The sequence below is a fragment of the Stenella coeruleoalba genome (assembly GCF_951394435.1).
Source record: "Stenella coeruleoalba genome assembly, chromosome: 16".
In the NCBI taxonomy this organism is placed as follows: domain Eukaryota; kingdom Metazoa; phylum Chordata; class Mammalia; order Artiodactyla; family Delphinidae; genus Stenella; species Stenella coeruleoalba.
The window spans coordinates 27200742-27228212 of record NC_137162.1 but is presented as its reverse complement, the minus strand read 5'-3'; the positions used below and the strand labels follow the sequence as shown (position 1 = coordinate 27228212).

The following is a 27471-nucleotide window of genomic DNA, read 5'->3' as shown; positions in this document are numbered from 1 at the left end:
CTCACCTTCCTGCCTCAGGGGCCTGGGCTCCATACCCGGGGAGTAGACAGTCTTCTACTTTCTAACAAGCCGGACTGCAAGTTTGGAGTAAACCCTCTGGTTGACAGACAGGTGCTTCCCAGCTGAGCCCTTGAGGTGATTCTCCAGTAGCGCTGGGATGCCCCTTCCCCAGAGGCCTGGTGGGCTGGCCCCTTTGGCCCAATTCTAAGCAAGCGGGCGGCTCCTGCCAGGCTGGGAAGAGGACTCTGACCTCCACCTCCTTGGGGCCATCTGTCTATCGGTCTCTGGGAATGCCGGCCTCCTATTCTTTTTCTTTCTCCTCTTAAGCCTCTGGTTGGCCTCTTCTCTCTCTTCTTGAACTACTTCTCTGAGCCTCTGTCTCAGGCCCTCCGTCTCGGGCTCCTACATCTGTCTCGGCTCCAGGCCTCCCTCTCCCGTTCTCCGCCCCTCCCCCGCGCTGTCATTCACCCCGCTCCTCTCCGCGCACAGCCAATGGAGAGACCCGGCCGAAACGGCGAGGCTCACTCGCACCGTGGTTTTTCGCCCGGTGATTGATGTCCCAGAGTCAACAGCTAGCGAGCAGCCGGAGAGGGGAAGGAGCAGCCGGAGAGGGGAAGAATACGGCGCCCCCTCTCTCCTTCCCCTCCCCCCTACTTTAGCCCCTCTGCGCACTTAGCCTCCAAGTCTCAGCGCAGCCAGGAGCCGCCGCCGCCTCAGTGCCTCCGCGCCTCAGCGCCGCTGCGCGCTGCCCCCGAGCCAAGCACAGCGAGTGCCACCGCCCAGCCCCCCCGCCCACCGCAGGGCCGGGGTCGGGGGCTAGCATGGAGCACCTGGGTCCGCACCATCTCCACCCGGGCCACGCGGAGCCCATCAGCTTTGGCATCGACCAGATCCTCAACAGCCCGGACCAGGGCAGCTGCATGGGGCCCTCCTCTCGCCTCCAGGACGGAGAATACGGCCTTGGCTGTTTGGTTGGAGGCGCTTACCCTTACGGCGGCGGGGGCCCCGCGGCCGGGGCGGGGGCCGGGGGCGCGGGGGCCTATGGCGCTGGAGGCCCGAGCGGCCCCGGTGGCCCGGTGGGCGGCGGCGGCGGCGGCGCCTGCAGCATGGGCCCGCTGGCCGGCTCCTACAACGTGAACATGGCCTTGGCGGGCGGCCCCGGTCCCGCCGCCGGCGGCGGCGGCGGCGGCGGCGGCGGGGCGGGGGCGCTGAGCGCTGCGGGGGTGATACGAGTGCCCGCGCACAGGCCGCTAGCTGGAGCGGTGGCCCACCCTCAACCTCTGGCTACCGGTTTGCCCACCGTGCCCTCCGTGCCTGCCGTGCCGGGCGTCAACAACCTCACCGGCCTCACCTTTCCCTGGATGGAGAGTAACCGCAGATACACAAAGGACAGGTTCACAGGTGAGTCCGGCCCGCGCGCGCCCCGCCTGGCCGCGGTCCCGGCTCTCCTCTACCCCCTCACTCCTGCCCCGTGGCTCCCCGCAGCCCGCTCTGTGCGCCAGGTCTCCCAGCTCCTCTTGGTGCCTCCCCCAAGTTCAGCCGCCCGCCACCTCTCTAAGCTCGCGGAATCGACTTGCTGGAAGAGTTCTCCCAGCCTGGGCCCCTCTCCGTCTCTCCCACAGGACCCCTGCTCTGAGAAGCTCTCCCTGATCCCCTCTCGGAGTCCCTGGGCCCGGTCAGGCGGAGGGAAGGGGAATGTAGCTTCGGGGCTACTACCTTCCGCCGGCATTTGGGGCTCGGGTATCTCGGAGAAAGGGGCGCGATGTGAACAAACTGTTTCTTGCGTCCCGGCAGACGTTCTCTGGCCGAGGCGGCGAGCCCCAGAATCAGACGCAAGGAAAACAGGTACACACACACACACACACACACACACACACACACACACACACACACACACACACACACACACACACACACTTCACGCTCCGTGGTCCAGTGCCCGTCGCGCTGCCGAACCCGGTAGAGGCTCCGAGCCGGAGTAAAGCAACAGAGCTGGCGGGCCCTTCTTCCCGGACTGCAGGCTCCGTCCGGGTCACTGGCAGCGCGAGGCTGAGCCGCCCGCTTCATTTTCGTTCTGTCCCGGCTCGGCGTCCTCCCCTCTGGGCCCAGCCTTGTTTCCTCCGGCGTTAATAATGCACCGGCCAGGCCCGTGATCGATCGGCAGCCGAAAGAACTCCTGGGACGATTACGCACTCGGCGGCTTCCGCCTGCCGCCCTCTCAGCTGCCTGCTCCGCGCCTTCCTCCGCTTGCCTCGGCTCCCTCCGTTCCCTCTTCCGCTCACGGCACTCGGCTCTCGATCCTACGCGGGCCCCTTTCCCCGGCCTCACTTCCCGCCGCCCTTAGCGTTCCCTGGATCCGAGACTACAATCCTCCCGCCGGACCAAGCCCGCTGGGAGGCAGCCACGAGTTGAGCCTGAGTTCCTGGCCGGGCCTTAGACAGAGGAAGCAGGAGGCATAGGCGGCTGCCGACCGACCACGACGTGGGGCTCCCATGGGGCTCGGGCTCCAGGGCCCAATGGTGGAAGGGGAATAAGCAGTTAAGAGCTAGACCCTGGGCTAAGCCCCTGTTCCAGCTTTGGAACCTTGGCCCAGACCCTGGGTTTGTGGCAAAGTGGGGTGGAGGGAGGTAGAAGAGCCATTCCGCTCTGGGCCTCCAGAAGGGGCCCCAGTGCCCCAACCCAAGTCCTCTCAGGCCTGGGGAGGCAGGGCCTAGTGCCCCATCCCACTCCCCCCACCCAGGCCAAGCTGGTCTTAAAAGACTCTGATGGAACACCCTCCCCACCCCCAAGCCTGGAACCCACTGGGCCTGGGTCTCTGGCGAAAAGGTACTCCACGTAGCCTACCTAGGGGAGCCACAGCCTGCCGTAATCTTGCTTTAGGCCTAAAGAAGGTTCTGAGGGAGTATATGGCTGTCACCTTATGCATCTGCCTTTGTGCCTGTGCTTGTCTGGGTGTCAGCTTGTCTGGGTGTATAGATCTATAATTTGCCCCTGTTGTATGTGATGTGTCTGTGTATGTTGCTGTGTGATGGAGGCCTCAAGTCAGGACCCAGCATTCAGGGCCTTGACCAAGGATAGCCTCTTACCGTTGGGCAGCTTCTCTGAGGCTGGAGACCTGAGGCTATGGGGGGAACTGCGACCTTTAGCTCGCCTCAGACGTGCCCCTCAAGGAGACTGCGGCTGTGTGTGATGGACACGTGGGAGGTCAGGGCTAGGGAGGTCTCCGTGGTGGCAGCAGCGGCGTCGGCCTGGCGGGCGGGCGGAGGCCATTTCACGCCGCGGGCTTGGAGCTGAGGGCTGACGGGAGGACCACAGCTCTTCTCTTGGGGTCTAGCCGCTGCGCTCGCTGACTCGCGGGGTGTCGGGCCTGGGACGCCTCCTGACGCTCTGCCGCTTGCCTCTGCCGTCTGTCTGTCTCCCGCTCCAGTGGCCCTCTCACCCTTCACTGTAACACGCCGTATAGGTCACCCCTATCAGAATCGGACGCCCCCCAAGAAGAAGAAGCCGCGCACGTCCTTCACGCGCCTGCAGATCTGCGAGCTAGAGAAGCGCTTCCACCGCCAGAAGTACCTGGCCTCGGCCGAGCGCGCCGCCCTGGCCAAGGCGCTCAAAATGACCGACGCGCAAGTCAAAACCTGGTTCCAGAACCGGCGGACAAAGTGGAGGTAAGCGCGCTGGGCGGGCGCGGCCGTGGGTGGCGCAGTCTCCGGCTCCGGGCCTCTCTGGGGGCGTTCATACTCCCATGCTCGCCACTTTCCTATGGCTCTGGTTCGGAGGAGAGCGCTGCTCTGCTAGGCTCGCGGGGAGCGGAAAGCCACCGGGGCCGATGACTGGACGGGGCCGAGAGCCCCAGCTGTTTTTCTTTAAGGCTTTCTGGCCCGGGGGCGCACACTCAGTGCGGGTGTAAACGCGGCTGGTCTCCGCCGCTGCTTGGGGAAACGTCCGGGTTTGAGCGCAGTCTACGCAGTCCAGGCTTCCGAGATCAGTGCGTCCTGAGGGACTTTTTGTTTGCGCAAACTTACGTGTACAGAGATGCCTCGTCTATCCCGGAGACCGGAGGCAGGATGGCAGGCGCCCTGTTTCTGCGCCCCAGCCGGGGCTCCCGCTAGAGCGTCTGGGACCCCATACCGTGGGCCTGGGCCCTACTGACTCACTCCTCCCCAGACGCCTCGCCTGGGCGCAGCGGTTCCCCTACCGGGGAAGGGGGAAATCAATCTGCGCCGGCTGCGGCGGGGTTTTCGAGGGTCCTACTGAAAGGGGGATCAATCAGGAGCAGATGGGTGTATGTGTGTGAGTGAGAGAGAGAGAAACATTTTCTCTTCTCACGTCACACACCCACAACTACACTCATTTTTCCCCCCACACAGGCGCTTTCTCCGATTGCACCCTCTTGCACCCCTGCACCCTCCCGCACATCTGGCCCGCATACTCGGTTCCACACGTGCCGGGAGTTTCTTGCTAGCTCAGGCCTCAGTGGGGAGAGCAAGAGAGTCTGGGCGAAGTCCCCGGCGCCTGGCCGGGAGGGCCTGGGTCCGGAGGAAGGAATTGAAGTTTCTTTTTCTGAATGAAGGCTAGGAATCTGCCGCCGTGGCCACAAAGGAAGCCACTGCCCCGCGAGTCTGCTGCTCCCCCCACATTCCTGCTGCTGGGGAAGGGGTGGGAGACGTTGCTCCAGACCTCTGGAAAGCTAAGGAGGGAGCAAGGGCTGGGGGGGGGAGGGGGGTGGACGTACTTGCGTTCCCAAGGCCCACCGGGGCTGCAGCATAGGGGAGGGGAGGGGGTCAGGCAAGCCCTTGGGGTCAGGACACAGAGAAAAATAGAGAATAGCAGACAGAGAGAAACTGATACACAAGGGGGTTGGCGGCAAAGACAAACACCCCACCCAGGGAGAAAAGGAAAAAACAGTCAGCCTGAAGAAGTCTTATGTACAATAAAGGAAAGCCATAGTTGACTAAAACCTTCATTTTCGTTTCAAACAAATTCCCTGAAATTCTGAGAGAAGGAAGAGGGTGGGGTGAGAGAAAACAAGAGGAAAAAAAGACACAAAGTCTAAAGGAAGAGACATAGTTTGAAATGCGGGGAAGAAGGGGAAGACGAGAGACAGAAAGACACAGAGAGAAAAGGCTTGAAGGGGCGGCGAGGAGGCCGGCGTCCGCCGCTGAGAGAGGCCCTCGCCGGCTTCGCGCGGCTTCATCGATCGCCTACAAATTGCTTCTGGAGGCCCCGGGGACTCCCATTAGGTCTGTCCACCTTAGAGACAGACGTTTGATCTCAGTTGACGGGGTGGAGGGAAGGCATTAAATGGAATAAGTGAGTCATCGCCTCCCTGGACCGCCTTGGAGGAAGCCGGCCGGTCCGGCGGGAATCCCAGCAGGGCACAGGGCTTGGCGCAGGAGGTCAGAAGACTGGGAGAGGTTCGCAGAGGGAAGGGGGAGAAGAGAGGTCTGTCAGGGCAGCTCATATCCACTGGCCCTTGCCTCTGCCCTGGACTGGTGAGGAGGGTGAGGCCCCTCAGACTTGGGAAGGCTCCTGGTCTTCCTGGGGTCTGGGGAGAGGCGAAATGCCATCCTAGCCCTGGCTGCGCCTTCCAGGCTGGTGAGGGTGTGGGCCCTGCCTGGAGCCGGGGAGCCCCAGCTGCTTGGGCCTAGCGGATTTCCCCACAGCTCCCCCAGGATACCCCCCAATCTACTTTTGGGGCTTCCAGTCTTTGTGGAGTCAGGACCCTCAAGATAAGGGAATGCATTCAAGGGGCCCAAGTGGAAATTGGGGGCCGCGAAGGGGAGCAGTGCCCGCTCGTTCAGGCTGTCTCCTGGGAGCGCGCCCGAAGCGTCGGTAACGGCTTGTCCCCGGTGCAGGCGGCAGACCGCGGAGGAGCGTGAGGCCGAGAGGCAGCAGGCGAACCGCATCCTCCTGCAGCTGCAGCAAGAGGCCTTCCAGAAGAGCCTGGCGCAGCCGCTGCCCGCCGACCCGCTCTGCGTGCACAACTCCTCGCTCTTCGCCCTGCAGAACCTGCAGCCGTGGTCTGACGACTCGACCAAGATCACCAGCGTCACGTCCGTGGCGTCGGCCTGTGAGTGAGCCTGCCTGCTCCGCCCCATGAGACCCGGGCCCAGCCAAGGGTCGCGAGGCCTGAGAGCCGCGACTCTCGCCGCCCTCCTGCCGAAGACTGCACGCAGCAGGGGAACGCCGTGCCCCTCCCTCCGCACCAGCCCGCGCTCTCGTGCCGACGCTGTTCGCTTTTTGGTGGAAAAGAAGAGAAGACCGCGCAAGAAAGGGACGCGCGGCCGCCTCCCAGATGCCTATGCGGTCTGGCGCCTGCTGGAACTGTTCGGAGTCCTCCGTTTGCGTCTCTTTTATTTTATTCTGATTTTTAACGTGGGACTGAGAGAGGCAGGAAAGGTGGAGGAAGAAGAGCTTCTGGGAACCCCAGAGGACAGCATGAGCTGTCATTTGAACTTGCCCTGGGGAGAGCACTCTGTTTTCCACTCCGCATCATACACGGACACCCACAGGCCCTCACAGAGGTGATTTCACTGTCCCTCCTGGTGTCACCCCACAGTCACACACAGGGGACCTATGGCAGAGTGTTATGCACACACAGGGCCATAGCCTTCACACCCTTGACCCTTACTATCAGGGGTGACCCAGATTCATTCTGAACAGCATGGCGCTTCTCACAAACACAAGGTCACGGTCACAGTGTGACACATCGTCACACACACAGCAGCCACAACAGTGTCACTTGGCCTGCCAGACCCCCATCACATAGCCTAGCCACACCCAGGTACGCACAGACAGGTTTCCACACAAACTCAGCCTATTTCTCCAGATCCTGTTCGTAGGGGGCGTTTAAGTTATGCACTTATAAGGTGTTCTCTGTGTAACCTTTTTATAAAGTGCTTGTGTAATTTATGTGAAAAAATAATAAAACCCTCCGGATCCGGAGTCAAGGCTGCCTGCTCCTTGCTGAGCCCAGCACGTTCCAGCTACTTGGGTTTGGTGTGAGCTGGTACAGCCAGGGCAGCCCCTGGTACCTAAATTTGAGGGACATCTGGGGACCAGGACGTACAGGCTCTGGAGAGAGGAAAGAAGGAGGGGAAGAAATGGAGAGAAGGCAGTGCTGAGGAAAGTTGGGAGAGCCAGTGCTAGAGATTTGTCTTTGGGTGTGAGAGTTATGCGTGTGCATTGTGTGTTTGTGATGGGTGTGGGCAATCAGGATTTCACTGATAATGAATGTTTGTAAGTGTTCGATTGTGTAATTTTGTTTGCAGTTGTGTGTGCTTATTCTGCTTAAGTTGCAAATCGAAACTACCATTATACATACGAACTTGTGGTGGTGTCTGTGTGACCATGTATGAATGTGGCTTTTTGGATAGCTGTGTAATCACCAGCGTCTGTGATTGTGAACGAATCATGTGGTAATGTTTGTGAAAGTACATATTAGTTTCTCATTGTGAATCTATTCTTGTGTTAAATGTGTGAATGTTTGTGATTGTGTATCATCTATAATTGTATGAATGCAATCATGTGTGAGATGTGTTTTACTGTATATATTTGTGTGAGACCGTATATAATTGGGGGAGTGAATTAATGGGGAGTGTGGATCATTGTGGGTGACTGTCCCTGCAGGTGAGTGTGTGTGGTGTTGTGTGAGTGGGTGTAATTGTGCACTGCTAGTGTACATGGTGGTGGGGGTCTAAGGTGGGGTGTGCAGATACATTGTGGGGGTATCAGCATCGGCTTGGAGTTTGGGGGTTCCAGGCTGTTACCCAGCAAGCTGCAGAGACTGGGGCATGCTGTCAGTAATCAGGTCAGGATCCTCTGTGGTGCTCAAAACAAGATTTCCCAGCTTCCAGCACTAGGCTGGCTTAGGAGGGAATCTGAAAAACAGACTTCCCAGGGACCTTCAGGGAGGCCCCAGACCACTTTAGCAGGGACAGCAGCCACAGTACACGGCCCTCCCCATAACATTTAGTCCCCTGCATACTAGACCAATCTCAGGATGCACAAAACTGACTTGAGCCTGCTTTTCTGGAAGAGGCTAGGTGGTGAAGACTTTGGGGAACATGCCATCCTTGTAGAGTAGGGTGGGGGCATAGGGGGCTGTTTCTTTGGGATGGGAGAGTGAGAGAACTTTGTGGCTAAAACTAGAAGAGAGTGGGGTGTGGGGCTTGTTCGTGTATGCAGAGCTGTGTGCACCCACACTGGGGTTGAGTGGAGGAGAGTTATGGAAACCATTAGAGCCCTCATCCTCCCCAGACTGCCATCCTGGATCTGCCATATGATATGGGGACAAACAGCAACCTACAACCCAAGGAGGTCCAAGGGGAAATTTGGCTGAGTGGGCAAAGGGCAGTGTTTGTCCACCTCTCATCTGTGGCCCCCTTGGAGTAGGATCTGGGCAGAAGAGGATTCTGGGTCCAAAGGACTTCCGGGGTGGAGGGGCTACCCCACCCCCAGGCCCACCCGGTGACCAGGCCAGGCCCTGACGGCGTGTTGGTCGTGGGGAGAAAGTTCTGGCCTCAACGACAAGTCTGCAGTGTGTCTCCCGCCGGCACTGGCTGCCGCATCCAGTACCGGGCCAAGCGAAATCCGGAAATGGCTTTCTGGAACCGCAGAATTCGGCTCCTTCTGCCTGGGCAGGTCTGGCTGTTCTTCCCCTCCCGCCGCCAGGACTGGAGCTGCCCAGCCCGAACCTTCGTTCGGTGAGGTATCTCTCCTTCATCTGCGTCTTTAAGAGGCACCTTCAGTGCCTACCCGTCGCAGTATTCCAGAGTTGCCGACCCCAGAGGAGTCTGGGGTCTTCGTCCCACCTCCCAATCCCTGGGGCCCCTCAAGAGGCTGGGCGCCCGAAGGCTCCTGGATATTTTCTGGCCGCATACTGTCCAGCTGAGGAGCTGAGGCAGGAATGGGGAGTGGCTGCCCGGCCCAAACTCAATCCCCAAATCGGCCCCGAAGCCCGACTCTTCACCACCACCCCTTCGCCCCTCCTCTTGCAAGACAAACGCAAGCAAAACTAGGCAGAACACACTTCCTACCTGCCCCGATCTTCACAAACAGCTGGGGTCACACTCAAAACGGCGCGGGCCTAGGCCCCTCAGCCCCGCTGCTCTCGGACCCTGTCCAGCTTGTCGGGGACTCGCGGGGGATGGGGCTTCCGCACGCCAGGATCCCGCGCGCCCATCGCGGGAGGCCACCCGACTCCCCGTCCCCACTCGCGGCTCCCGCGCGCCTGCTCCCGGCACTCGCTGGCGTCCCGGTTCGCACACTCTCCCGGGGCCCCTCCCAAGCGCCCAGGCCCCGGGGCGAGGCGTCGCAGGGGGTGGGGGCAGACTCTCCGGGGCGCTGGGGCCCTCGGCGCTGAGGGATGGCGCGCAACTCCCCTCTCTCCGCCGGAAATTCGTTGGGGTGGAATCTCGCCGAATCCCGCGTCGGCCGAGGGCCGCGGCTAGGACAGGGCTGGAGGGCGGCGGGGCCCGCACACCCTGTCCCGAGGAGACGCAGGCTGGAAGGGAGCGGGCTGCCAGGGCCAACTACCCGCAGCAGAAAGCTCACAACTCCGGGTCTGCCACCGCCCCTGCCGGAAATGGTCGGTCTCTGTTCAAAAATAGAAGAGGAACAAATTATCCGAATAATGGTGTGTAGGGGTGCGGAAAGAAAAGAGGAATTAACGAACCTGCCTTTCTGCCCACTTCCTTCCTTGGCTTGAGTGAGATGATTGCACTGACCAAATTCCCCGGTGAGTGAGGCCCCCATCACCCGCTCAGACCTGGCGCAGCCCAGAGCGGTGGCTGACAGAGTGGTGGCCTTCGGGGGCCCAGAAACCCATGCAGGGCTGGGGTCCTAGCAGTCCCCGTACTGTGCCGCGTGGCACACAGAGAATCTGGCTCAACCTGTTAACTATAATAGCGGCTTTGCGTGGCGGGATCTGTGCCTGGGGCTGTGTGGGCACGGCCTGAGCACTGCCTAGTAAAGCCCCCACTGTGGTGGCAAGTGTGGGGTTTGCCCTGGGCCCAGGACTCAGATAGGCATCCTGTGTGTGGCGTGACTGACTTGCAGATGGGCAGGTCGGTTCCAGGTGTATGAGACAATTAATCAGGGACCTCCAGGCTGCGCAGAACTGGAGCAGCTGGGATTCAGAGGCCATGCTGGAAGGCGGAGTGGGGTGGAGCTGTGGCCCCAGAGCTGCCCTGAGGGCCCCTGAGGCCAGATGCTGGAAGAAACCCACCCCCACTCCTGCTCTGCTCACACTCCCCGCTCCCCCCACACACTTCTCACTCCCTCCTCGCAGACCCTGCTCCTAAGCAGCTTCTCACTCTCCTAGGCCTTCCTGATCAGCTCAGAGTTTGGTGCCTGGTGCCCGTCACTGCCTGGGCAACTAAGAGAGCTGCCCGAGATTTTCCGCATGGCTCGAACCCACTGCCCTCTGTCGGCCCAGGAAGGCCCCTAGAATCGCCCACCTGCACTCACGCCTGGATTCCTTATCCTGAGGAGTCCGATAGGAATAGGCTGAGTGATTGCGAAGGCTGGAGCCAGTCTGGATTTTCCAAGGAGCTCAGAGTGGACTCGGAAGATGTTGCGTGAGATTGGGTGTGTGTGTGGGGCGGGGGGGGCGGCGGCAGTGGTGAATGGAGGAAGCGATGAGTACCCATGTCGTGTTGAGGAATGGGTGCAAACTCACATCCTCTCATGCACGGCGTGCATTGCTGTGGACAACCTCACATACCTCCTCCAAATGTACAACGACTGAGGTGTGCGATGTTAAACAAGGCAAGCTACAGGTGTGCCATTCGAAGCACACAGTCTCCATTTCTGGGTCTGCAGTTACCCCCAAAGCTCCCATGGGTGGTTACCACGCGGCCACCCTGCCAAGGGCTCTCCTCCTCTCCTTCTCCCATCTCTCCTCCCCCAGCTTGGGAGGAGAGACTGCCGGTCGGCGTGGGGGTGGAGATTGCTGAGGCAATCTTTGGTTTTGGTTTCTGGCCACGCGGCTTTGGTTTCTAGCCATGTAGCTCCGGCCGGCGACGAGACCCCATGGGCTGATGATGGGCTTGGGGGCAGCAGGCCGCCCTGGATTCCGGCCGAGGACCCTAGCAAGGCCCAGAAAGTCCAGCGGCCGCCGCTGCCTCCCCGAAGCCCTTGGCAATCCGGCCTCCTGGTGTGTGCGAGAAGATGGGGGGATGGGGGGTGCGAGGCCCCCACTGCTCTGTGCCCCTCTGGAGGAGGTTTGATAGGAGCTGCTCCTGTCACCTCACGTTTTCCGCCCTGTGGTCCCAGAGCCCACGTATCTTCGGTTCCTGCAGGAGGAGTCACAAGTCCCCAAATCCGAAGGCCCAAAAGCGGCAGCCGGATCTGGGGTTTCACCGCAGAAACGCAGGACAAGTGAGTTCCGGGCGCCCTCTAGGGGCCGCGCGGGGAGAGGCGCCTCGAGCCGAGGCCCTGGGAGCTTGAGGCCTGAGGGACCCTGGAGACCTCAGGGGCGGCTGCTACCAGCCCTGGTGGAAAATAATAACGATAATAATATTAAAAAGCAACATTATTGAGCACTTGCTGTGTTCCAGGCACTGCACTAGTTTTTAAAGGTATTAATACATTCCTAACAACCACCGTATGATGTAGGTGGTATTTTCATCCCACTTTATAGACAAGGAAAATTGAAGTCCAGAGAGGTTAAGCAACTTGCTTAAGAGCACGCGACTGATAAAAGGTAGGGCCAGCATTCGAAACCAGGGTCTAACCCTAGAGCCAGGGTCTTTGGGAGGGATGGTAAGTCCAGGGGTGTGGTGGATTTGAGGAGGACTCCTCAAGGAATGTCTCATTTTGTGGAGGGAACTCTTAGCTCAGAAGTCCACTGGGATTTTGCTCCCCTAGGACTTTGGGAAAAAATGTTTCCAAGCTGCTCCAGTCCTCTGGTTCCCCTCCAGCTCTGACTGCCCCCCCCCCTCCAGGATCCCCTCTGTAGCACTGCCAGGACCCTGAGACCTTGCCCTCCTCCTTCCCTGCACCTATCCAGAGCCCACCCTTTTGGCCTTCTCAGCCTGAGCTTGCCACCTTCCAGGAGACCTTTGGGATTGGAACGGAGCTCTATACACTTCCACCCCTCCCCCTTCTGGGTCAGCAGGATGGGGGATTCAAATCAGCAGAAAGTTAAAAATAGAAGTGAGGGCTTCCCTGGTGGCTCAGTGGTTGAGAGTCTGCCTGCCAATGCAGGGGACACGGGTTCGTGCCCCGGCTGGGAGGATCCCCTGCGGCTGGGCCCGTGAGCCATGGCCGCTGGGCCTGCGCATCCAGAGCCTGCGCATCCAGAGCCTGTGCTCCGCAACGTGAGAGGCCACAACAGTGAGAGGCCCGTGTACTGCAAAAAAAAAAAAAAAAAAGAAGTGAATGAATCACACTTTATTGGACAAAAGAGTGGAGAACCAGGAAAGAAAATCCTTCTTCTCCTTTTCCATCTGCTCTGTGCAAAGCCTGTAGCTGGGGGAGGTTGCTCTGGGCTGGAGGATGGGAGAGCATGTTGGTGGGTCAGAGAGTTAGCAAGGGCTTATGCCGAACTCGTAAACAGTAAGATTCAGTTAGAATATGAAAAGAAAAGAGAGCATGTTCTTCCCTGCCCCCTCCAGAATGGTAGAGGAATTGGGGGGGGAGTGTCCCTGGGGAGGCTCTTTTATATACAATATAAGGTGTATCCATTTATATATAAATTACACCTGACAGTCTTAAACTTTAAGGTATGTAAGAAACACTTGGGAACCTTGTTAAAATGTAGATCCTCATTCACTATGTCTGGGGTGGGGCCTGATATTCCAGATTTAGGACAAGCTTCCTGTGGTGGTAATGCTACACTATCACCCTATGTCTGAGATTTTATTCCTGGGTTCTCAAGCTTGCCGTCAAATATGGCCTGTAGTTTTATTTTATTTACCCAAGAGGATTTTTTCCATTTTATTTATTTAAAGAAATGAAGAATACAGACACAACAGATACACTAAAATTCACTCTCCAGCACGCCACAGGCCTCACCACTTCCCTGTTACCTGCACGGCCCCTCTCTTTCCCCACACCCTCTTCCTTCTGCACCTGTCCCTCCGTCTAAAATCCTCTTTCACTCCCAGGCGGCTGCTGAGGTGACTTTGGACATCAACCTAGGTTTTGAGCTCTTCTCTGCTTTCTAACCTCGGGCATGTTAATTAAATTTTAGGATCCTGCAGTCGCCTTCCCCAAATGATAAAGCCAACCCTTCCCCGCATTACAGAAGGGATTAAGGAGATAACGCAAGTAAAAGCGTTTGACTTTTCGCGGGTGCTCCAGGAGTGGCGCCGCGAGCCCCCAGGGTAGCTTGACCTGGTTTTTCTGTGCACCAGGCTGGGTGGGGCGGTAGGGGGCGGGGGCGGGGCTGGGGCGGTGGGGGCGGGGCTGGGGCGGTGGGGGCGGGTCCTACAAGCTGCAGAGGCCCCGCCCTCCCCTCCTCATTCCCAGATCCTTGACTTCCGGGCGGAAGAGTCGAGGGGCCGCTCTCCTCCACGGCAGCTTTCCGTCCTCAGAGCTTCTAAGGGAGCCTTACTGTGTATTTAAGTGCCGCGCTTCCCGCCACTCCTCGGAACAAGGAGCAGGTTAGCGAGTCTCCACGTTCACAGGCGCCCAACTGTCCGTTGGGGTGGGCCGGCGAGGTGAGAACTGGTACAGACCCAACGGGGGTGTGTGGAGACTGGCCCAGCCCTAGAGGGCCAGGACCGGAGGCCCGGCCAGGGTGCGGCCGCTGCAGAGCAGTGTCTACCACCGTCCCCTGCCATACGTGCACCGCACACCTCCGCACTTGCTCACAGGCACACACGGCCCTCTTCCTGTCTCAAACTCTCAGGCTGGGTCTCAGACTGACCAGTGCGTCTACAGAGCGGGACAGTCCTGCCGCATGTCTACACATTTACCCACTCATTCCTTCGAGATCCTTGGTTACACAACAGCTGGTGTCCCCAGATCTCACCCTCATGATTGCCTCCAGTCCAGGGAAACGCAGGATTGCAGGCATTCACCCGCTTTTTCCCAGGTGGCCACAAGGCCACACCTGACTGCATATGGACTTGGAGGTGGGTCCCACAGGTTCATAGGAAAACACTTAGGGGCCTTCGCAGAGTCCTCTCACCAGTTCACTTGCTGTCAGGGAAAACCGGCTCTTGCGTGTTGGCACATTTGTTCAGGAGACCAGCCCATGAGCTCACAGACGCACAGTGGTAGACTTGAACCCATTTCTACCCACAGGCTTTCCTTCTCTCCCTTTCACATCTCAGGTCAGAAATTGGGTACTTTCTGGTCAGCACAGGGGTGGCATGGTTGCTCCACTGAGGTGGATTCTGCAGGTTGCTGGGCAGGAGTGGGAGAGGACGGTTTATTAACCCCACAGAAGCCCTAAGTCAGCTCGGTGTCCTCAACTACTGTCCTAGGGGAGAGTAAGGCAGTGGCCTACCTCTGTGCACAGGGGCCCTGGGGCAGAAGCCAACTCCAATCCCGTTTATGGCGCTGGTGCACACAGCCAGCCTAGCTCCAGTGGGAGAGGCTTCTAGCCTAGAGAAAGTGAGCGGTGGGGGCTCCTGAGGGACTGGATGTTTCTCAGTTGGGAGTCGGGGGTGACTGAAGCAGCAGATCACTGGAAGGCCTGGGGCCTTTGATTGCACAGACTGAGCAGAATACTCAGTGCAGGCCCCCACCCCAGTCCCCGAGCCTTCTGACCTGGGTTGGGTTCCACTGTCCTCTCCACACAGCTTGTTGCGGGGTATCACCACCAGTTCACAGGAGTTCACGGGACTCCAGTGAGCTCCAGCGCCGACCTGCATGGAGCTGCCCCGCCGTGCACAGAAGACAGCCCAGGACGAGGGGAAAGCTCTGCTTTCGCATACACACAGCTTAGAGCCTAAAATGGAACCAGGCCAAAAGCTCAGCGGAAACCTCTGTAGGGACCATTGGTGAGCGACTCAGAAGCGCCCCCTCGCCTCCACCAACCAAAGGGACTGTCGGGGCCAGACAGCAGGGGACACTCAGAGGCTGGGGATGACAGGTTGGAATTGCAAGAAATGCGACAAGGGTGAGAAACTGGCTCTTATTTTGAAGCCCGGTACCGGGGGATCCGGGATGAGGAATATAAACAGGTTCTCGGAGAAGAGGGGCATCTTGTACTTCAGTTCCCCAAAACTGGTCCTCTGGGGTGTCGAGAGGCCGGGCGGCCAGGGAGAAAACGCAGCCTGCGTCCATCGGCTTGGATCCGAACGGTACACAAAGTCAAGCCTCCACCCAGGTCTGACGCGGACTCCGCGGGCCCGGGGGGTGTGGTCTTGTCGCCACAGAGTTGGGGAATTATGCAAACCTGGCCCTTTCTTCAGCGAGTTGCTCCGCTCGGCCACGTGGACTTGACCGCGCCGAGAGGCCAGGGAATCCCGCCGCCCTGCGCTGACTTGGGCTGCGGGGGTCGGCGCCCTGGGCCGCCCGCAGATAAGGGCTTGACTTTTATTCCTGCGCTCCAAGGACACGTGCCCGAGGCAGCTCCGGGCCTCAGCGAAATCTGCCATCGGGTTCTCCTGTGGGCTTCACCCCTTCCTAGAACCCAAGACCCGGGCCTGCGCAGGAATGTGCGCGGCGACCTTGCTTTTTCTGCCTACTCCTGGACTCCCCATCCCACCCCGCATCCAGAAATTGTGGGAAACGCGCGACTGACTGTACAGAGGCCGTAGAGGCCCCGGGCCCTGCGCTGCCAACCCCGGGGACCGCCCTGGCCGCGGATTCGCTCCTGTGGGTTTCGGGGCAGAGACTCAGGAGCAGCGCTCATCAAACGGGGATCCGCCCAGCAGCAGAAAGGTAAACGCTTGAAAACCCGCGAGAGGAGCCGGGTCCTGCGAGTGAGGATTCATTCTGTGGCCTGGAGGAGGGTTGCAGGTTAAGAGCCCGGAAGGAGAAAGGCGCACTTGCCTGTGGCTCTCCGGCACAAGTAAGCACCACCCTGAGCCCCTTTCTCTCTAGTCATACCTGCGTCCCGGGCCCTGTGGGGCTCCAGGATGACCTAGGGAGGGCATTAGTTCACTACAGAGAGATGACAGCCCCAAGGAGCCCCTATGGAATCCTCCCCCAATAAGTTCTCCCCTTACTTGGCCCAGCTGGCGGCATCCATGAAGGATCAGGGCAAAGGCAAGTCGGATAGAGGAGTTCAGCTACCCATTATTTTTTTGTTGAGGAGATAACACCTTGGGCTCCTTGTTACTGGGAAGCTCCCCTATAGCCCGGGTTGTGAGTTTCATTATAGTGAATGCTGCTGCCTCCTCTTCACATTCCTTGGAACAGCCAGCAATCCCAGGAAAAAGAAGAGCTAACCCAGCCCTGACTGCTCTGCCCCAGGTAGCTGAGCCTTCCCTGCCTCTCTGCCTTTATAGCCCTTGGATGTAGGGTGTAGCAGGTAGGAGTGCTGAGTCTTTTGGATCTCTGGGCCACAGGTCTGGCAACTGTCAATAGCCACCCCTGTTGTCCTGACAAATGAGTCTTCTTAGTGACCAGAGTCCAAAAAAGGGACCTCTGGGAAACAGAATCTCTCTCCAGCCAATACAGGGCAGAAGCCCTCCTCATCTACAAAAGGTTCAGAGAATACTTCTCAACCCTAGACTGCAGAGAATACTCCCCTTCTTTGAATCCTTGATTTTCCCCATGCCCATCAGTGTGTAAGTGTGGGTTCAGCTAACTCAAGAGAAAATTTAACTTATTTTCAGGGATACTGGATAGTTTACAGGATCAACAGGAAGGCAGAAGAATCGAGGAAAATCATTTCAGGAAACACCACAAGGTCACACGCAGGAAAGCCTGGTTAGTACACTGCTGCTGGCATCCCTGTCACTAGACTCTTGGCATAAGTATCTCACACTATGTGTAATCTTTCAAGTCTACTTCCATCCTTACTGACTTTAATCCTTCAGATTCAAATCTTGTGTGGGATTGCTTGATTGGCTAAACCTAGGACATATGTAGGCACCAGCTGTCAGAGATGGGTAGAAAACAAACATAGTCCTTTAGGTTTCTAAATAAAAAGCTAAAACTCCCCCACCAATATTGACCTTCTTTGGGGAGAGTCTCCCCAATCAGGAAGAGTGTTCAGAAGCTAGGAAAATGATAAGTGCCACTACAGTCCATCCCTGTGGCCGCCCAACATCAACACATGCATTTCTTTCTAAATTTACAGTCCTTTCCCCCACAAAATGCTCCCATCCAACATCATGCTACTGTCATTCATACAGAATGCATTCAACTTGTCCCCAAGGGAGACAATCCAAACCCTCATAGCTGTAAATTCAGGATCTTCATTCTATTCCTCCTCTAATTCTTCTGGAATTCTATCTCAGCATTCTGCAACCTGTGAACTAGACAAATTGTAAAGTTAATCATCGTCACACTTAATACAATAGCAAGGGAATAAGAACTAGAAGAAAATGCAAATGAGTTCAAATATATAAATGTCTAATATGATAGAAGGTCAGGAGGTAAAAGCCACTTTCTGCAATATGAGATTCTATTTTGTATTTATGACATCCCTCCTCCTTTTTCCATTCTATGTTTCTTTTGCCTTTAGCTATCACCTGAGCTGGTTTGCTCTTTACCCAGGGGAGGAGCAAGCTTCTATTCCTGAGCGATCTGGGCCCTTGATGGTCCTGCCTATGAAGGGTTGTAGTTAACTTTAACTTTTACTTCCATTAATGTTTTAAACTTTAATTTCCATTAACTTTTACCACTGGACATAACAGCATTAGGAGACACCCCAGGGGAACACCACCATAAAAAGCTAAGTTGTTCTAACAAAGAGTCCCAAAACACAGTGACTCAAACTAGATAAAAGTATTTTCCTTTTACAACCAGGGAAGAGAGATAGCTCTGCTCTATGAACACATCTCAAGACCTAAGCTAATGAGGAAGCTCTGCCATCCTCAGTAAGTACCTTCCAAAGTTGTCGGTCCTGGCCAGCAGGAAGGAAAGGGTGCAGCAACTCCAGGGCAGGCTCTTCAAGATGACTTGAGGGCTTCCCTGGTGGCGCAGCAGTTGAGAGTCCGCCTGCCGATGCAGGGGACGTGGGTTCGTGCCCCGGTCTGGGAGGGTCCCGCGTGCCGTGGAGTGGCTGGGCCCGTGGGCCATGGCCACTGGGCCTGCGTGTCCGGAGCCTGTGCTCCGCAATGGGAGAAGCCACGGCGGTGAGAGGCCCATGTACCACAAAAAAAAAAAAAAAAAAGAGACTTGAAAGCTGTACTTATCAATTCTACTTACATTCCATTGAGGAGAACTAGCTACAAGGGAGGTTGGGAAATGTAGTCCCTATGTGGACAACCATATGCTCAGGAGAAAGGGAGAATGGGTTTGAGGGGACAAGCCATAGTCTCCACTATACCATTTCATTGATCTGTAAAGTCAGCTGCTTCTGGGTGATGGAATACATAAGTAAGATCGGTGAATATCACGGACGTTAGCCTGGATTTTAAACTGCAATATTAATTCTTGTTAAGAAGCAGTGTTGTGTAGGAAATCAGTTATAGGGCACAGACTAAAGTCATGGGAAATAATATTGGCAGAAGCTTGATGTTCAGTGAAGGCACATCCAAACCTACTAGATCCCTCCCTGGTCCCCCTGGGGTTGATTGCTGCTGCTGCTGGCAAATTGGGCACTTTGCCATGATGGTAACCAGGTTAGCTTTGGTGAGATGTTGAGTTCAGGTATAGCTTTCATTTCAGTCTTGGGGCCATTTGTTCGGGAGAAGATTGAGCAGGCCCTGGAGTTCCCTGGGGAGAGAGACTCAGATCCAGAGTGTGTTATCTTGTCTGCCTGATTATTAAGAACCCGTTCTATAGTGGGAGGCTTTTGGTGCTCAATTTCATAAAACATGAATATTTTCACACTCTGTATCCATCTCCAAAGATTCTTCTTTATACTTTTTCTTTCCACTTCCTTGCCCCAAGTCTTTAATCTCATTCATTTCAAGTCCTTGACCATCTGTCTAAACCATCGGCTACCACCCATATATTCACTGCAAATCCTTACCTCAGGCCAGCTTCTGTCGACAGACAGACAGAGCCACAAAATGTACTGTTTAACATTCTGCCCACTGGAAAAGTTTCTCTTCTCTTGCTTTTCACGGCCACCCTTGAATGGGACTGTAGAGCAGTGGTCTGTTTCTGGCCAGGGTTGGTGTATTGCACTATAAACTAGACTTGAAACTTTTCTTCCTCTATCACCTGGTGTTAGGGTATTCCTCATGAGATCATAGATGTGGAGTGAAGGGTGGCATATTGTAGTATGCGTGAGGATGAGGCAAGTTGGCTGCCTGTTGTGAAAAATACAAGGAGGCCTTCACTCTCAGGGTGTGCAAGTACTGGGTCAGCACCTGAGTGAATGCCTCCATAAACTTTACACCGTAGGTATCTTGTCTACCTCCTAGTCCAGGCCCTGGTCAGGGCCTGCACAGACACTTACTTATGCCTTCAGGACCTACTTGGACCTGATTCCATAGATTCCACTTCTACTTGATGACAGACTCTAAAGGGTACAGCCAACACATAGCTAGATAGATCAAATAGCAGCCAGCTCAGTTCATCTTGGTGTCTCGTGTACACCTAGTGATTTACAGCAAACCAAGCCCCCTTCTGTGAGTAGCTATTTTCTTTTGGGAAAAAAAGACTCTTGGTTCTTTCCTGGACCATGAGAGTTACCTACACTGTGATTATTATATTGTGACATGCCACAGGCTCCACATAGCTCCCCTATGTGCTCTAGAAACTTTGAACTTTCTCCGAGCCTTATCCATGTTCTTCTGTCTCTTGATAATTAAATGCAGATATGATAGGAATCATCACCCTTCACTTTTATAGTCTTTCATGGTATAATTTTTGCAATTCACTCAGGACGTAGTTTTTGATCTACTATTGTGGTACAAAGTGAGAGCTCCAGGGGCTTCCACTGTGCCTTTCCAACTACTAGATTGCCAATGTGTGTTTTTTGCTAGTTCCTGAGGATAGAAAGGAAGATAACCATGGAATGGTTTATATTGGGCCTGCTGTAGGGCAAATTGAGTCAAAAATTATCTCATGGAGATTGGTTCAAGATGGCGGAGTAGAAAAATGTGTGCTCACTCCCTCTTGCGAGAGCACCAGAATCACAACTAACTGCTGAACAATCATCGACAGGAAGACACTGGAACTCACCAAAAAAGATACCCCACATCAAAAGACAAAGGGGAAGCTGCATTGAGATGGTAGGAGGGGCGCAATCACAATAAAATCAAATCCCAAAACCGCTGGGTGGGTGACTCACAAACTGGAGAACACTTATACCACAGAATTCCACCCACTGGAGTGAAGGTTCTGAGCCCCACATCAGGCTTCCCAACCTGGGGGTCTGGCAACGGGAGGAGGAATTCCCAGAGAATCAGACTTTGAAGGCTAGCGGGATTTGATTGCAGGACTTCAATAGGACAGAGGGAAACAGAGACTCCACTCTTGGAGGACACACACAAAGTAGTGTGCACATCAGGACCTGGGGCAAAGAGGGTGACCTCGTAGGAGACTAAACCAGACCTACCTGCTAGTGTTGGAGGGTCTTCTGCAGAGGCAGGGGATGGCTGTGGCTCACTGAGGGGACAAGGACACTGACAGCAGAAGTTCTGGGAAGTACTCCTTGGTGTGAGCCCTCCTGGAGTCTGCCATTAGCCCCACCAAAGAGCCTGTAGGCTCCAGTGCTGGGTCATCTCAGGCCAAACAGCCAGCAGGGAGGGAACTCAGCCCCACCCATCAGCAGACAACCAGATTAAAGTCTTACTGAGCTCTGCCCACCAGAGCAAAACCCAGCTCTACCCACCACCAGTCCCATCAGGAAGATTGCCCAAGCCTCTTAGATAGCCTCATCCACCAGAGGGCAGACAGCAGAAGCAAGGAGAACTACAATCCTGCAGCCTGTGGAACGAAAACTACATTCACAGAAAGAGAAAGAAAATGAAAAGGCAGAGGACTATGTACCAGATGAAGGAACAAGATAAAACCCCAGAAAATCAACTAAATGAAGTGGAGATGGGCAAACTTCCAGAAAAATAATTCAGAATAATGATAGTGAAGATGATAGAGGACCTTGGAAAAAGAATGGAGGCAAAGATCGAGAAGATGCAAGAAATGTTTAACAAAGACCTAGAAGAATTACAGAACAAACAAAGAGAGATGAACAATACAATAACTGAAATGAAAAATACACTAGAAGGAATCAATAGTAGGATAACTGAGGCAGAAGAATGTATAAGTGACCTGGAAGACAGACTAGTGGAAATCACTGCCGTGGAACAGAATAAAGAAAAATGAATGAAAAGAAATGAAGACAGCCTAAGAGACCTCTGGGACAACGTTAAATGCACCAACATTCGAATTTTAGGGGTCCCAGAAGGAGAAGAGAGAGAGAAAGGACCTGAGAAAATATTTAAAGAGATTATAGAAAACTTCCCTAACATGGGAAAGGAAATAGCCACCCAAGTCCAGGAAGGGCAGAGAGTCCCAGGCAGGATAAACCCAAGGAGAAACTCACCGGGACACATAGTAATCAATTTGACAGAAATTAAAGACAAAGAAGAATTATTAAAAGCAACAAGGGAAAAACGACAAATAACATACAAGGGAACTCCCATAAGGTTAACAGCTGATTTCTCAGCAGAAACTCTACAAGCCAGAGTGGGGGGCAGCATGATATTTGTAAAGTGATGAAAGGGAAGAACCTACAACCAAGAGTACTCTACCCAGCAAGGATCTCATTCAGATTTGATGGAGAAATCAAAAGCTTTACAGACAAGCAAAAGCTAAGAGAATTCAGCACCACCAAACCAGCTCTACAACAAATGCTAAAGGAACTTCTCTAAGTGGGAAACACAAAAGAAGAAAAGGACCTACAAAAACAAACCCAAAACAATTAAGAAGATAGTAATAGGAACATACATATCGATAATTACCTCAAACATGAGTGGATTAAAAGCTCCAACCAAAAGACACAGGCTTGCTGAATGGTTACAAAAACAAGACCCCTATATATGCTGTCTACAGGAGACCCACTTCAGACCTAGGGACACATACAGATGGAAAGTGAGGGGATGGATATTCCATGCAAATGGAAGTCAAAAGAAAGCTGGAGTAGCAATACTCATATCAGATAAAATAGACATTAAAATAAAGAATGTTACAAGAGACAAGGAAGGACACTACATAAAGATCAAGGGATCAATCCAAGAAGAAGATATAGCAATTATAAATATATATGCACCCAACATAGGAGCACCTCAATACACAAGGCAAATGCTAACAGCTGTAAAGGAGGAAATCGACAGTAACACAATAATAGTGGGGGACTTTAACACCTCACTTACACCAATGAACAGATCATCCAGACAGAAAAATAATAAGGAAACACAAGCTTTAAATGACACAATAGACCAGATAGATTTAATTGATATTTATAGGACATTCTGTCCAAAAACAGCAGATTACACTTTCTTCTCAAGTGCACACAGAACATTCTCCAGGATAGATCACATCTTGGGTCACAAATCAAGCCTTGGTAAATTTAAGAAAACTGTAATCACATCAAGCATCTTTTCCAACCACAACGCTATGAGATTAGAAATCAATTACAGGGGGAAAAAACAAAAACACATAGAGGCTAAACAATACGTTACTAAATAACCAAGAGATCACTGAAGAAATCAAACAGGAAATCAAAAAATACCTAGAGACAAATGACAATGAAAACATGACGATCCAAAACCTATGGGATGCAGCAAAAGAACTTCTAAGAGGGAAGTTTATGGCAATACAATCCTACCTCAAGAAACAAGAAAAATCTCAAATAAAAAATCTAACCTTACGCCTAAAGGAACTAGAGAAAGAAGAACAAACAAAACCCAAAGTTAGTAGAAGGAAAGAAATCATAAAGACCAGAGCAGAAATAAATGAAATAGAAACAAAGAAAACAATAGCAAAGATCAATAAAAATAAAAGCTGGTTCTTTGAGAAGATAAACAAAATTGATAAACCTTTAGCCAGACTCATCAAGAAAAAGAGGGAGAGGACTCAAATGAATCAAATTACAAATGAAAAAGGAGAAGTTACAACGGACACCACAGAAATACAAAGCATCCTAAGAGACTACTACAAGCGACTCTATGCCAATAAAATGGACAACCTAGAAGAAAGGGACAAATTCTTAGAAAAGTGTAACCTTTCAAGACTGAACCAGGAAGAAATAGAAAATATGAACAGACCAATCACAAGTAATGAAATTGAAACGGTGATTAAAACTCTTCCAACCAACAAAAGTCCAAGACCATATGGCTTCACAGGTGAATTCTCTCAAACATTTAGAGAAGAGCTAACACCCATCTTTCTCAAACTCTTCCAAAAAATTGCAGAGGAAGGAACACTCCCAAACTCATTCTATGAGGCTACTATCACCCTGATACCAAAACCAGACAAAGATACTAAAAAAAAAGAAAATTACAGACCAATATCACTGATGAATATAGATGCAAAAATCCTCAACAAAATACTACCAAACAGAATCCAGCAACACATTAAAAGGATCATACACCATGATCAAGTGGGATTTATCCCAGGGATGGAAGGATTCTTCAATATACACAAATCAATCAATGTGATACACCATATTAACAAATTGAAGAATAAAAACCTTATGGTCATCTCAATAGATGCAGAAAAAGCTTTTGACAAAATTCAATACCCATTTATGATAAAATCTCTCCAGAAAGTGGGCATACAGAGAACCTACCTCAATGTAATAAAGGCCATATATGACAAACCCACAGCAAACATCATTCTCAGTGGTGAAAAACTGAAAGCATTTCCTCTAAGATCAGGAACAAGACAAGGATGTCCACTATCATTCAACATAGTTTTGGAAGTCCTAGTCATGACAATCAGAGAAGAAAAAGAAATAAAAGGAATACAAATTGGAAGAGAAGAAGTAAAACTGTCGCTGTTTGCAGATGACATGATACTATACATAGAGAATCCTAAAGATGCCCCCAGAAAACTACTAGAGCTAATCAATGAATTTGGTAAAGTTGCAGGATACAAAATTAATGCACAGAAATCTCTTGCATTCCTATACACTAACAATGAAAGATTAGAAAGAGAAATTAAGGAAACAATCCCATTCACCATTGCAACAAAAAGAATAAAATACCTAGGATTAAACCTACCTAAGGAGGTAAAAGACCTGTACTCAGAAAACTATAAGACACTGATGAAAGAAATCGAAGACGATACAAACAGATGGAGACATATACCATGTTCTTGGATTGGAAGAATCAATATTGTGAAAATGACTATATACTACCCAAAGCAATCTACAGATTCAATGCAATCCCTATCAAATTACCAATGGCATTTTTTACAGAACTAGAACAAAAAATCTTAAAATTTGTATGGAGACACAGAAGACTCCGAATAGCCAAAGTAATCTTGAGGGAAAAAAACAGAGCTGAAGGAATCAGACTCCCTGACTTCAAACTATACTACAAAGCTACAGTAATCAAGACAATATGGTACTGGCACAAAAACAGAAATATAGATCAGTGGAACAGGATAGAAAGCCCAGAGTTATTCCCACGCACCCATGGTCAACTAATCTATGACAAAGGAGGCAAGGATATTCAATGGAGAAAAGACAGTCTCTTCAATAAGTGGTACTGGGGAAACTGTACAGCTTCATGTAAAAGAATGAACTTAGACCACTCCCTAATACCATATACAAAATAAACTCAAAATGGATTAAAGACCTAAATGTAAGACCAGACATTATAAAACTCTTAGAGGAAAACATAGGAAGAACACTATTTGACATAAATCACAGCAAGATCTTTTTTGACCTACCTCCTAGAGTAATGGAAATAAAAATAAACAAATGGGACCTACTGAAACTTAAAAGCTTTTGCACAGCAAAGGAAACTATAAACAAGACAAAAAGACAACCCTCAGAATGGGAGAAAATATTTGCAAATGAATCAACAGACAAAGAATTAATCTCCAAAATATATAAACAGCTCATGCAGCTCAATATTAAAAAAACAAACAACTCAGTCCAAAAATGGGCAGAAGACCTAAATAGACATTTCTCCAAAGAAGACATACACATGGCCAAGAAGCACATGAAAAGATGCTCAACATCACTAATTATTAGAGAAATGAAAATCAAAACTACAATGAGGTATCACCTCACACTGGTTAGAATGGGCATCATCAGAAAATCCACAAACAACAAATGCTGGAGAGGGTGTGGAGAAAAGGGCACCCTCCTACACTGTTGGTGAGAATGTAAATTGAAACAGCCACTATGGAGAACAGTATAGAGGTTCCTTAAAAAGCTAAAAATAGGGCTTCCCTGGTGGCGCAGTGGTTGAGAGTCCGCCTGCTGATGCAGGGGACACGGGTTCGTGCCCTGGTCCGGGAAGATCCCACATGCCGCGTAGCGCCTAGGCCTGTGAGCCATGGTCGCTGAGCCTGTGCTCCGCAACGGGAGAGGCCGCAACAGTGAGAGGCCTGCGTACCACAACATAAATAAATAAATAAATAAAGCTAAAAATAGAATTACCATATGACCCTGCAATCCTACTCCTGGGCATATACCCAGAGAAAACCATAATTCAAAAAGACACATGCACCCCAATGTTCATTGCAGCACTATTTACAATAACCAGGTCATGGAAGCAACCTAAATGCCCATCGACAGACGAATGGATAAAGAAGATGTGGTACATATATTCAACGGAATATTACTCATCCATGAAAAGGAACGAAATTGGGCCATTTGTAGAGATGTGGTTGGACCTAGAGACTGTCATACAGAGTGAAGTAAGTCAGAGAGAAAAACAAATATCGTATATTAACGCATATATGTGGAATCTAGAAAAATGGTACAGATGAACCAGTTTGCAAGGCAGAAATAGAGACACAGATGTAGAGAATGTATGGGCACCAAGGGGGAAACTGGGGGGTGGTGTGGGATGAACTGGGAGACTGGGATTGACATATATACACTAAGATGTATAAAATAGATAACTAATAAGAACCTGCTGTATATAAATTAATTGATTAATTAAGTTAAAAAAACTTATGACCTCCCTGAGCCTCCACTCTGATGGATCACAGGGGCATTCATGTTAGCTGACTAATAATTTCTCAAAAGAAGGAGTGTTCCTCTTTCTCTAGGGTTTAATTCCCCATGGAATGATTGAGGATTCCTTGAAGGAAGGCCGAGAGGAGAATTCAATATAGTTCTGTGGTCAAGAGCACAGGTCTGAAGCTGTACTGTGTGAGTTTGAAATTTGTGTCTTAGTTTCTTACACTGTAGAATGGGAGTAAACAGTGCCTACTTCATATAGTAGTTTCCCCCCGCTAAGTCATGTTTAAGATGTAACTTGCATACAGCAAAGTTCACCTGTTTTAGTGAACAGTTTTATGAGTTTTCACAATGCATCCATTTGTGTAACCGCTGTGGAGACTCACAAAGTAGTAGTAGTGTGTGGTGAATACCCTTCTCAGTGTAGCCAGCCAGAGGTACTCTCAAACTGACCTGGGAGGGGCGACGGGATAGACTTATTGGAGGATGTGATCTCTCAGCTGGGTGTTGAAGGGTGAGGAGGAGTTTGCACAGTCAAGATATAGAACATTTTGGGGACTTTCCTGGTGGCACCATGGTTAAGAATCTGCCTGCCAATACAGGGCACACAGGTTTGAGGCCTGGTCTGGGAATATCCCACATGCCATGGAGCAACTAAGCCCGTGCACCACAACTACTGAGCTTGCGCTCTAGAGCCCACGAGCCACAACTACTGAGCCCGCGTGCCACAACTACTGAAGCCCACATACCTAGAGCCCGTGCTCTGCAACAAGAGAAGGCACTGCAATGAGAAGCCTGCTCACCGCGGCGAAGAGTAGCCCCTGCTCGCCGCAACTAGAGAAAGCCCGTGCGCAGCAACGAAGACCCAACGCAGCCAAAAAGATAAATTGATTAATTAATTGATAAAAAATATATAGAACATTTTCAACACCATCCCCCTCAAATTCCCTTATACCCTTTTGTAGTCAGCCCCTCCCTCATCCCCAGCTCCTGGCAACATCTGTTCTGTCTTCTGTCCCAGTAGTTTACCTTTTCTAGAATGCTATGTAAATGAAGTCATACTGTAGTAGCCTTCTGAGCCTGGCTTTTTTCACTTGGCATGATGCAGTTAAGATTCATCCATGTTGTGTGTGTGTCAGTAATTCATTAGTTTTTATTGCTGAGTAGTATTTCATTGTATGGATATACCACAGTTTGTGTATCCATGCACAGTTGAAGGACGTTAGGGTTGTTGCCAGTTTGGAGCAATTAAGAACAAAGCCAGTATGAACATTCATGTTCAGGATTTTCTGTGAACA

The 27471-nt window shown here is 52.2% G+C and overlaps 1 protein-coding gene and 1 long non-coding RNA gene across 2 annotated transcripts in view; both read left to right on the top strand.

Moving 5' to 3' along the window:
- Nucleotides 1–669: 669 nt before the first annotated feature.
- Nucleotides 670–6078, top strand: TLX1 (T cell leukemia homeobox 1; the record flags this gene model as incomplete). The annotated part of the gene is made up of 3 exons (XM_079899701.1): nt 670–1401; nt 3464–3665; nt 5856–6078. The coding sequence occupies exons 1-3, from the start codon at nt 822–824 to the stop codon at nt 6076–6078; spliced, it is 1005 nt and encodes a 334-aa protein (XP_079755827.1). The 5' UTR covers nt 670–821.
- Nucleotides 6079–13349: 7271 nt separating this feature from the next.
- The window catches only part of LOC307175298, a 53018-nt gene continuing 38896 nt past the window's right edge, over nt 13350–27471 (top strand). Inside the window, exons 1-3 of the long non-coding RNA XR_013824294.1 lie at nt 13350–13667; nt 14757–15973; nt 16743–16836. This is a non-coding gene — a long non-coding RNA (uncharacterized lncRNA). The remainder of the gene's footprint in view (nt 13668–14756; nt 15974–16742; nt 16837–27471) is intronic.